Below are 12832 nucleotides of genomic sequence, written 5' to 3' on the forward strand. Positions count from 1 at the left end.
GTAAATAGGGCCTGAGCCACTTGCTCACGACGCAGGTTTGATGCCTAAATAGGTCGCATCAAAGTTATTCGGCAGTATATTGGCTACCCTGGTCAAATCATTGCTTGCTGTACATCATGTAAATTCATGAATGGGTCAAAGGGTGCCCAGACTACCTCAGATTACTTATGGAGCAACAGGTGAAGCTAGATGTTTCGTGTTACTATGCAGTAGCAACACAAGTGGAAATGGCTGCCGTCAAAGCAAAATGTCATTCAACTTAATACACAAATGAGTAATGTGGTAAATGAACTCCGGTGCTAGTGTGATGCCAGTATTTTAGGCCATACATCAAAATGACTGGTGAATCAAATCAAACAGCATTTTCCTCCGGCTGTTTGCAACAAGCAGAGAGTACTGACCATACTCAACCAGTCTGTTTGCAAAACCTAAGAACATAGTGCCCAATATTAGATGTGATTTTGCAATTGGACATCATTTACTGAATAATCCCAATTGGACAGCATTTACTGTGCAGAACACCTCTGGTCCATCCTCAAGCAGGAGTGGGACCTTCCTGTCACTTGTCATTTCAACTCACCGTCCTGCTCTTATGTCCACATGTCCATCCTTGGCCTCCTGCAATGTTCCAGTGAAGCCCAGCGCAAACTGGAGGAAAAGCACCTCATCTTCCAATTGGGCACGTTACAGCCTTCCAGATTGAACATTGAGTTCAACAACTTCAGACAGTGAACTCTCTCCGCCACCTTCACCCCATTTCTATTCCTATCAATTGATTTTTATTTTGATTCCTTCCATGGATCTGTTTTTCCCTCACCATTGTTCCCCTCCACTCCCCCCACTCCACTTGGGCCAACTGTTCCTAGTTGCCCTTTACACACTGCTCACCTTTGACAAAGAGCCATCCAGACTCGAAACGTTAGCCCCCTTCTCTCTCCACAGATGCTGTCAGACATGCTGAGATCGTCCAGTATTTTTGGTTTTTGTTTAAGATTATCAAACACAGTTATGCTTGCTAGAAGCAATGTATATTCATAAACAGGGCCCTGTCCTCTGGAAACAGAAAATAAATATGACCAGGCTTTGCGCCTTTTTCAGTTAAACAGAAACAGGGGGATAACTGTTCTCTGGTGCAATTTCCATTGGAAGGCCTCAACCTGAGGCCACTTGCTAACCGTTCAGCACCCTTTTCTTACGCAGTCTAAATTGTTGTTCCCTTTGAAATTTGGCATTCTTGCATCAGTCCCGACGAATGCACGTCAAAAAGTTTCAACAGTATGTCTCCTTTTTTCAGCAATATTCAAGAAGTGTTTTATATTCCCTTTATCGGTGTACAGATAACAGATTTGATAATATGCGTTGAAAGATTGGTAGCAATTTTCTGTTCCAGCATATTCACCAATGAAGATTTTCTGACATATAAATGTTTCAATCTTTTAACTTGTGGCTTCATTTGATTATTGCAACTGATGATATTGTGTAGCAAAGAAAGGGTGATGAGCTGCAATTTGGAGTACTGTAGACAATATTATTTAATTAAAATTCCATGAATAGAAGTGAACGGCTAAATAATCCCAATAACAGCAACGTATAAGCAATTCAGCTATATCGTGTAGGCCAGAATTTTACACCTCCCGACCTCCACCAACTCCAGGCAGGTTTTGAGATGGTGGGGTGGGGGTAATAAAATAGCATGGACAGGATTGCCTCTGGGATCCTGTCCGCCTCAGCCCAGATTCTGGAAGCCCACCCATGCCCCTCTTAAGGTCCTTAAGTGGCCACTTGAGGACCTTTCCCCACCATGCCTCAATTTCTAAGCTGGCTGGATGACTGAGGGTGGGAAACTGGAAAAGTCCTCACCCTCAATCTCCAGCAGGACGGATGGGAGGATCCTCAGCCAGAAAGCTCCTTCACACTAGGAGCGACTTCCCCTCAGGGACGAGGGAGATCCAGTTCTCCCCGCCCCCTCTGGCTTTCTCCCCGACACCGAGATCTGACCCCCCCCCCCCCCCCCCCCCCCCCCACCGCACCTCAGGGCATCCCTACCCTTCCCTCCTCAGGACCCTGGTACTTACCTGACGTGCAGTCCTGGGCCATAGGTTCAGGCATAGTGCTGGAGTACCTCTTTCTGGCCACTGCAGTGCTGTGCCTGAAAGGGCTGGAGAGCTAAAAGCCAATCTGATTGGCCAACAGCTCTCCAAGCGGGACTTCCATCCAAGTACAGACGAAGATCCTGCCTGCTCAGAGCTCAATTGAGCGTGAAATGACAGTTGGATGAGTTCCCCGCCTGCTCTCATGATGACGGATGCTGAGCATTCTCCATCCTAAAAATTCAGGCCAGACACTTCATTGGTCTGCTAACCCCATGGTATTCAGCTCTTTTTACACTTCTAAGACCGGTGACCCTTTGCGAATCCTGGCAAGGTTGTGCAAAGCCTGAGTGTCAGGAGTGGCACCACTATCAGAAATGTGGTGCAACGTAGAAGCAACTTCGTGAGACTGAAACCTTCCTGATTTTAGAATAAATCTATAATAGGAACCGTACAACAACAGATGTGTGGCAGAAATCAATTTTTCGTCTGGCAGTCTTTAGCCCAAAACACACAGCAACATATTGCAACACGTCATAGGTCCAACCTTCCGCTCGCTGGATCATTGGAGACAGGGCATACGACCCAAGATGTGCAGAAGCCCTGACTCCATGGTAATTTCCCAGTAACTTTGAACTTTTGGTGGGCAATTCCCCTACTTCTGGCACCCCCACAGAATTCTCTGACTCTAACTTCCAATTTACTACCTGGATAGTTGCCCAGGAAATGTTAGACAAAACAAATTCAAGTCTAACTCCTGGGTAACTGTACAACTGACCCACTGACACCCCCTCAACACCTAGACTACTCTCCAAATCCTCCTAACCAAACTAGACCTGCCTATCCCCCACCACCTGATTCCCCCCCCCCCCCCCCCCCCCCCACCCCCCAACCATCCCCAATCCTCCAGCTCTTTCCCAACCCGACCTGACTAGCTCTCACCACCCGTCGACCCCTCTGATCCCCCAAAACACACTTCCTAACCCCCCCCAACCACACTTTACAAACCCTTCTGGCCCCATCTAACTATTGCACAACCTATCTACCTATGTGACATCCTATACACACATGCTACCCTGCTACCTCACCCATGAGATGTGCTGTTAGGTGAATTGGACATTCTGAATTCTCCCTCCGTGTACCCGAACAGGTACCAGAGTGTGGCAACTAGGACCTTTTCACAGTAATTTCATTGGAGTGTTAATGTAAGCCTACTTGTGACAATAAAGATTGTTATTATTATATCTGCCACCCTGATACTTTACCCATACAGGTCACAGAGGTGCAAAATTCAATCACTTGTGTATACTGAATCAGCAATACTTAGCTAGGACAGAGGCAACAGCTATAAAATTAGTCTTGATGCTTAGAGTTAGTGAAGGATAAAATCAGCTAAAGTTTACCATTCCATATCATTATCCAATGAATCCAGAAATTCTGGATGTGTGCACATTACTTGAGGATAGGATCAGGCTTACATGACCTTTTCATGATCTCACTGTATTGACTACCAGTTTAACTCATTCCTTCCCAGGACACTGTTCTTCACCAAACAGGCAAGACAAAGATGACAAACATATGTCGGCCAATCAACCGGAGATAAGACATAGGAGCAGAATTAGGCTATTCAGCCGATCGAGTCTGCTCCTTCATTCAATCCAGGCTAACATGTTTCTCATCCCCATTCTCCTGCCTTCTCCCCATAACCTCGATCCCCAGCTAAAGGCCATCCAAAGTTGTCAAGAATTGTCTACATTTGCTTTGTCGACAATCAGCAGACACCTTCACTTCCTGCCTGACTGTTAATTTCGGAGATTCCAAAGTTACTGCTCAGCAATAGTGACTTGTGGTCAGGAGAAAATTCATCCCACCTCAATCTCCACTAAAAATAAAATCCTCCTTTTTCATTTACTTCCATAAGAGAAATAAGGTGATGAATCATCACTTGGAAAGACTATGCCCAGGGATCTATCAGAAGAACAATTCAACTGCTACACTATAGACACAACAAAAAAATCGTAATTATTCTTGATTAATGATTCCTATATCTTCGGAGTTTACATTATATTTTCTAGATGATAAAACCATACTTTTGAGGGAAATGTTGACATTTATGAGATTTTATTGTGCCAGATAAAGCTTATTTTACCTCTTCTTAGAACAGGGGAATACTGATTTAGTCTACTTTTTGTACCTAGCACTTACAGTCTGATCAATGGCTTCAATAACTGGTTAGTGGCAGCAGAAAGGGGAATTTCTGCCCAAAGTCACAATAAAAAAAACCTGCAGGAACCAGTCATGTGGCGACTGGGCTAGGAGAGATTTTCGGACAATGTATTTGAATTATTTTAAATCAAATGTGGCTTACGTTTTCACCAAATCAGAGAGGGCAAAATATTTGGGTCATGTCCCTGGGCAAAGAAAGCAAAATTCATTCCCAGGAAATGAGACTAGGATGTGTTGGCCCCATAAATACTCATTCACGCAGACACGGGAAGAACTGACCCATGCGGGAATCAAACCTGGGACCCTGGTGCTGTGATGCAACAGTGCTAACCACTGTGTAGTAGATTGGAGATACACATTTGATTCAACACCTATGACATACATTCCAGCTTTTCCATGCCTGAGCCATTTTTTGGGGTTACTAAACATCTGTTTCTACAATTTAGATGAAAGTAGAAGGCCTCAGAAGATTGAGACACTTTTAAACCTTGCCTGGGCTGAAGTACTAGTGATCCCAGTATGAGTTACAAAAGGTAGAAGGTGTTTGAGCTGAGATTCCTGCTGTCAGCAAAGAATGCCTCTGTTTCTTCGCAGTCAATAACCCATTAATGAAATCACATTTTCACAGAAATTAATTCAATGTGGTGTATTCCCATGATTTATTGCCAGTAAGTTTAATGATAGAGAACCCTGAGCAATTTTTGTATTCATTTATAGGGAGTGGGCATCGCTGGCTAGGTCAACATTTGTATGAAAGTAGAAAGTATGCAGAGCAAGCAGATCATGATACTAGTCAGCTTGCAATGCTGCTCAGACACGAGTGGAGCCATTTTGGAGCTAGAAGCTCATGCTGACTCCTCTTAATCTAGTATAGCTAATTATGCATTCATCCAGGAGAAAGGATCCCCCCACCCACACACACACACATCCTACAGCCGACACCAGCACTGTATTCAGGGATCTACTTACAGGTTAGTTTCTGGTTGATTTCCTCTAGCTGCTACTTCAATTCTACAGCTGAGTGCCTTCCATAGTTGTTTGAAATTGCAAATGTCTGCAGGGAGCGATGTGGCAGCCAAGAGAGTTTGAGGGGTAAAAACGCAGAACCTCAAAAGTAGTAATCTCTGGTTTGTTACTGAAGGTTAATTGTACGGCTGGAAGAGTGGTGTGGGATGCAAGTCTTTTGTTTAATGGCTACTGGCATCAATACTGGGGAAAGTGAAAGCTTTTCCATTGGGACAACCTCCACTTAAACCAGACTGGGACCAGAGTCCTTGCGAGCTGAATAACAAGAGCAGCAGACAGCCTTTTCAATTAATACATGGAGATAGGCAGATTCAGCAAAGAGTAAACTCAAAGGCAGCAAGGGAAATGTCAAGGCTTCAGAGCAGAACAGCAAAGTGTGTCAGGGCGGGACAGTGAGCGTAACTAAAGTAACAAGGTGACATCAGGGAAAATAGAGAAAAGGCAAAGTGAAAAGCACTATATCTGAATGCTCAAAGCATCACAAAAAAAATAGATGAATTAAAAACACAGATAGAAATTAATGATCTAATAGACATTATGGTGACACGGTTGCAAAGAACTTTGGGAATTATTATTAATAATAATAATAATAATCTTTATTAGTGTCACAAGTAGGCTTACATTAATACTGCAATGAAGTTACTATGAAAATCTCCTAGTCGCCTCACTCCGGCGCCGGTTCGGGTACACAGAAGGAGAATTCAAGATGTCCAATTCACCTAACAAGCACGTCTTTCGCGACTTGTGGGAGGAACTGGAGCACCCGGAGGAAACCCACGCAGACACAGGGAGAACGTGCAGACTCCGCACAGACAGTGATCCAAGACAGGAATCGAAACCGGATCCCGAGTGCTGTGAAGTCATAGAGCTAACCACGGTGCTACCATGCTGCCCACCATGTAGGTGAACCCGTAAATTGGGAAATCGTGCCATCAATGCTCATCAACCTGCCTCTGTCACGATTTTACAGGCGGCAGGGGAGGCCTCAGGTGGACCGTCTACCCATGAACCAATTGAGATCTTTAAGTGGGCAACTAATGCCCACTTAAGGGCCTCATTCCACCGCTGCTTCAATCTAATGGGCGGCAGATGCGGAATGCACCCAATCCGTAGCCAAGCAGGCTTAACCCTGCGGGCTACTGGTCAATGAATGCCTCTTTCTCGGAATTTACAATGGGATGCAGGGAACCCGCTCTCAATGTATAATCCAGCCCATTAAGCTTGAAAGTGATTTAGCTAGGTCTAAAGCTAGGGTCCAAAAACTAAACATGCAAAGTGTGGGATTGTGCATTTGAGGTGGAGGGTCAGCCATGATCATATGGAATCACAAAGCAGGCTGGAAGGGCCAAATGGCCTGCTCCTACTATTTTTCAAATGTTTTTTATGTTACCGAATTTCCCAGAGCAGCAAATCCAGGAGCAGCCAACGGGACTGGTTCCAATTCCCATTGAAAACTAGACCCATTTCCAACTGATTTTTCCTCCTGGGATGCACAAGGTTGTATGCTGTTCCATCCCTTTACACATATAAATATTCTTGATTGACTCGATAAACCACACAAATAAGACCATGACCCACGCAGCTATTATTTACCTGCAATAACTTTTAAATGTCAAATGTCTGCTTCAAATTGATGGCAAACAAGTCTCCCCAATATAACAGGAGGTCAGTAAGGCAGCTGGGACTTGGAATTAAGAATATAACAAAAAAAAAAAAATTACAGTGATTGAAGGAACAACAATTTATGTATGGATTCATCTGCATTAATCTCATTGCCACTCAACATACACGCGAAAACACAATTATTGTTTTGTACAATCAGATTAATATCCCAACAGCCATGAATTTCATTTTTTGTAGAAGAATGAGTACAGTCCTGCGACTCTGGTTCAGCAGAAAGTAATAAAGCTCATCTTAACCATCCCCCTAGATGGCGGGTTCCGGAGTTCGCAGAGGGCGGGTTCCGGGGCTCGCAGAGGGCAGGAATTAGAAGGATGGGGTATCTATTTATAGATGGGAGCTTTCCCAGCTTGATAGCTTTGGAGGATAAATTTAAATTGCCAGCAGGGAATGGGTTTAGATATTTGCAGGTGCGAGACTTCCTGAGGAAACAGGTGCCGGCCTTTCCGCTGCTGCCGCCATGGGGGATACAGGATAGAGTAGTTTCCAGTACCTGGGTGGGAGAGGGAAAGGTATCGGATTTTTACCAGGAGCTTTCGGAGGCGGAGGAAACTCCGGTGGAGGCGGCAATTGGGGGGACGAGCTAGGAGGAGAGATAGAGGCGGGGCTATGGGCGGATGCCCTAAGCAGAGTTAATACCTCCTCATCATGCACCAGGCTTAGCCTGATACAATTTAAGGTAGTCCACCAGGCACACATGGCGGTGGCGAGGATGAGTAAGTTCTTCGGGGTTGAGGATAGGTGTGCGAGGTGCGCGGGAAGCCCAGCAAATCATGTCCACATGTTTTGGGCATGCCTGAAGCTTAGAGGGTTTTGGCAGGGTTTTGCTAAGGCAATGTCCACGGTACTGAAAACACGGGTGGTGCCGAGTCCGGAGGTAGCGATCTTTGGAGTGTCGGAAGATCCGGGACTTCAGGGGGCAAAAAAGGCTGGCGTCCTGGCCTTTGCCCCCCCTGGTAGCCCGGAGACGGATCTTATTAGTGTGGAGGGACACGAAGCCCCCGAGTGTAGAGACCTGGGTTAGTGACATGGCTGGGTTTCTCAGTCTCGAGAAAATAAAGTTTGCCTTAAGAGGGTCAATGTTAGGGTTCACTCGGAGGTGGCAGCCGTTTGTCGACTTTCTCGGGGAAAATTAAAATGTCAGCAGATGCAGTATTCCGGGGGGGGGGGGGGGGGGGGGGAGCGGATTGTTGTTGTATGGTTGAGGTGTGTGAAGATTGGGCTGGGGGGAGGAAATGTTTATTTTACCATGTTGATGTCATTGTTTATGTTACTGTTATAAAAATTTTCAAATACCTTAATAAACATTTTTTTTTAAAAAAAAAACTTTATGCCAGCCCTTATTTATACAAAATCTACAATAAAAACAGAAACACTCAGCAGGTCTGGCAGCATCTGTGGGGAGAGACAAATGGGCTGAAGCTGCTCAGTATATCTCGAGTTAATCATCTCCCAATTCCAGTGATGCTAGCTTTAACAGCTTCCGAACAACCAACCTGGGGACTTGTCATTCCTCATCCATCCTGACAGGGCCCCTGAGAAAGAAGCTGCTGTTCCATGTATAATGTAGGATGCAAGGTTGACCAGATACTCTGTGTTCCTGTCAGAAATAACTTGCATGGGGGAAATATACAGCAGATTAAATGGGGGTTCAGGAGAGTAGTTTGGAATAAACCAAACTCTTTACAGAGGGGCAAAATAAATCTGGAAAATACTGCTCACCATTGAGTATAACAGATTAAGATTTCAGGCAGAGCCTTCAACAAAATGGTTTGGGGTCATGAAGGGTCAACACCTGAACCTGTCTATTGAGATGCTATGAATCGCCAGCTTCCACAGCATTTATCTCTTCTGCTCACCCACACTGGAGTTGGTGTTAGCCATTTCCCTTCGCTCTCTGCAGTGTCCTCGCACTGCTTTTAACTCTCATACTGTGAACAATTCTAGGATTCTGACACGCTCTGCCTATTGAGATTCCCCGGATACAGTCGAACCCCAGTAGCTGTTTACAATATTAATCATGTCATTAATGTAGACTCGACAACAACTTTGTTAAAATACTTAACAGAGGAACTTCACTCAAATTAATGAACCAATTTTTTAAAAATTACATACTTCTGACTTAAATGTTTTAAATAACACAACATATACATTTATAGATCATCACTTACACTTTCTGGACGTTGGTGCACATGGCAGTCAGCTGCAACGTCTTCACAGTTTGGTTTTACATTCTCTTTATTTTCTGTAGGAGAAGGGGAGTTATCAGCAACCACAAAGTTAGTCACCAAATCTGGTAAGCTTGTGGAGGGGAATTTCTGGAAATGGATCTCGGATTCATCCTGTAAGAGAGAAAAAGGGATAATTAAAAATGGCTGCTTTTGATTTTGATACTGTTGTATCATATTTTACCTTTGCACCATTATGAAATACTCAAAAATAACAATTTTTTGTTCAGTTTATTTTATTTTCCATAATTTTACAACAATCTCACTCTAATCAGGAGCACAGGAGTAGAGGGCAATGCGCCTATCAGATGCAGACTTCAACTTAGAGAGAGCGGAAAATCCAACCTCGCACATGTAGGTCGGGCTGAAGGGTAATAATTTTACTCAGCACTGGATACTCCTGAGAGATGCTACTCCAGAATGCTGACAGCCTCATGGGCTTTTGGCGTGTTTTTAATGTCCTGTCACAGTCAGGTACAGCAGCTTAGTCTTTTCATTTGGAGTCAGCTGTAGATTAATAACTGACTCTGGGGTCTCAACCTCAAAAGGAATTTTTCACCCACTACCTCTCTTTCAAAATTTGAAACTTCTCCTCTCATTTGCCAGTACTCCCCTGCATATAACACACATGGGCTTTGCATCCGTATTTGCATTGGCACAACGAACAAGACCATGCCTCAAGAAATCATCTTTTTACTGCTTTGTTCTTGAGTTAAGTTTCTTCTTTGTAGGCTGTTAACCAAAGGCCTTGGAGTTCTGTACAAGGCTAACACTAGCACTGCTCTGTCCTGCCCTGGACTCTCCTGAGCAGCTCTCTCCAGCAGATTCAGATGTGAGATCCTGGCCAGTAGGTACACTGCTTATTTGTGTCTCTGGCCGTCACTTTCTTGAAACAAAACAATTCATCTTCACAGTCCTCTTGCCTTGCTTGCCAGCAGCTCGAAAATGTTAGAAGCTCTCCTCTGTGATTTGGCGGCAAAAGCACACGCATACAGGGCACTTGACGTCAAGTGTATGTGCAGGGCACATGACCTGCTCTCTACTGTCGCTTCTGGCTGGAAGACTGCACACAGTCTCATTTTGTCTCATTGAAAAGGCGCCAGCAGCCACCATTTCAAATTTAAATGCTGGTAGTGTCTGTTGGTCACTTCTCCCATGATCAAGACCACTGCTGGAATGCCATGTCCGATCACTCTGCGACCCTCCCAACACCTGTCCACGACCCACCCTGGGGTCATCACCCGTACCTTGAAAAACCCTCATCTAGATGACCCTGGCAGAACTCAAACTGAGCGTTGGTGAGCTGGTTATTGCTAAGTACTTGATAGCACTGTTGGTGATCCCTTCTATCACTTTGCCGATGATGAAGAGTAGACTGATAGGACAGCAATTGGCTCGGTTGGATTTGTCCTGCTTTCTGGGTACAGGACATACCTGGGCAATTTTCCAAATTGCCAAGTAGATACCAGTGTTGTCGCTGTACTGGAAAGGCTTGGCTAGGGGTGTGGCAAGTTCTAAAGCACAAGGCTTCAGTGCCAAAGCCGGAGTGTTTTAAGGGTCCCTCGCCTTTGCAGTATCCAGTGCCTTCAGCCATTTCTTCATATCAAGTGGGGCGAATCCAATTGGCTGAAGGCTGACATCTGTGATGCTGGGCACATCTGGAGGAGACTGAGATGATCATATACTCGGCATTGTGGTTGAAGATTATTGCAAACGCCTCAGCCTTGTCTTTTGCACTGATGTGCTGGACTCCTCTATCATTGAGGATGGGGATACTTGTGGAACCTCCTCCTCCAGTGAATTGTTTAATTTCCCATGACCATCATGACTGGATTTGGCAGAACTGCAGCGCTTAGATCTGTTGTGGGATTGCTTAGCTCTGCCTATTACTTGTTGCTTATGTTGTTAGGCACACAAGCAGTCCTGTGTTGTAACTTCACTAGGTTAACACCTCATTTATCAGTGTGCCCAGTGCTGCACCTGACATGCTCTCCTGCACTCTTCATTGAACCAGGGTTGATCCCCTGCCTTGGCGGTAATGGTGGAGTGGGGATATGCCAGGTCATGAGGTTACAGTTTGTGGCTGAGTACAATTCTGCTGCTGCTGCTGATGGCCTACAGCACCTCATGGATGCCCAGTTTTGAGTTGCTAGATCTGTTTGACATCTATCCCATTTAGCACTGTGACAGTGCCACACAACACGATAGAGGGTATCCTCAATGTGAAGACGGGACTTAGTCTCCACATGGACTATGCGGTGGTCACTCCTGCCAATACGGTCATGGACAGATGTATCTGCAGTAGGCAGGTTAGTGAGGTTGAGGTCTAGTTTGTTTTTTCCTCTTGTTGATTCCCTCGCCACCTGTTGTAGACCCAGCCTAGCAGCTATGTCCGCTAGGACCTGGCCAGCTCGATCAGGGGTGGTGCTACCGAGCCACTCTTTTTAATGGACATTGAAGTTCCCCCACCCAGAGTACATTATGTGCTCTTGCCACCCTCAGTGTTTCCTCCAAGTGGAGGAGTCCTGATTCATCAGCTGATGGTGGACAGTACATGGTAATCAGCCGGGGGTTTTCTTGTCCGTGTTTGATCTGAAGCCATGAGACTTCATGGGGGTCACACATACAGAGCAACTGTGTTGTCAAAAATAGCCATGAGAAAATGATGCACATAAATTTACAGACATGCACCACCACCTTCTACCCTTCTCATCATCCATCAGATTCCATCCATCACCAGAGACCCATGGACTATCACCATTCTTCTCCCTTCTGTAACCCTTAAACCTACCTGCGTTACCCTGGATCTTATCAGTATCCACCTCCACATGCCTTTCCTCACCTCAGAGCTGACCCTGCTACAGTCCCTATGTCCACCTTGCCCCTGCCCTCACCTGTTATCCGGCCCACTTGCCTTGCCCCTTCCGTGCCCCAACTGATGATACCTTTACCTACCAGACTCTCACTTGAACTTGCCATCCTACTACATCTCATTTTCCTCTCTGACTGTGACTGTTCCCTCCTATCACCAGTACCCCGAGTTCTCCCCTCAGGGCCCCACAGATGACACAACCAACCCCACCCTCGAAGACCCTCTCTTCCATCCCCCATTATTTGAAATGTACCCATTATTTTCCAATTTACCTTGTCTCCTATCTCACAATCAATGGATCAAATCAAAGTCTGTACAGTCCCATCACATCTAGTCATAAATGGTGCTGGGCAATCAAACTAATCAGAGTTGTTGCATTAAGCCTGAACTGTTGAAAGGATAATCCATCTCAGCATCTTGAGGTCACCAGCTTGACAGGTGCTAGACGTCTGCCAATTCGATTCACTCCAAGCGATATCAAAAAATGGCTGAAGGCACTGGATGCTGCAATGGCTATGGGCCCTGACAACATCCCTACTACAGTGACAAAGAATTCTGCTCAGTAACTAGTTGCACCCGTAACCAATCTGTTCCAGTACAGCCACAAGACTAGCACTTACCCAACAATTTGGAAAATTGCCTAGGTATATCCTGTCAACAAATAGAGGACAAATTCAACCAGGCCAATTTCTGCCCCCTCAGTCGACTCT

At 45.3% G+C, this 12832-nt stretch overlaps 1 protein-coding gene across 1 annotated transcript in view; it reads right to left on the minus strand.

Annotated features, from left to right (window-relative positions):
• The window catches only part of pdzd2 (PDZ domain containing 2), an 809599-nt gene that overhangs the window by 246507 nt on the left and 550260 nt on the right, over positions 1-12832 (minus strand). The window contains 1 exon segment of the mRNA XM_072497206.1: positions 9194-9364. Within this exon segment, the coding sequence (XP_072353307.1) occupies positions 9194-9364 (171 nt within the window).

Source organism: Scyliorhinus torazame, chromosome 3, assembly GCF_047496885.1.
Source record: "Scyliorhinus torazame isolate Kashiwa2021f chromosome 3, sScyTor2.1, whole genome shotgun sequence".
Taxonomy (NCBI): domain Eukaryota; kingdom Metazoa; phylum Chordata; class Chondrichthyes; order Carcharhiniformes; family Scyliorhinidae; genus Scyliorhinus; species Scyliorhinus torazame.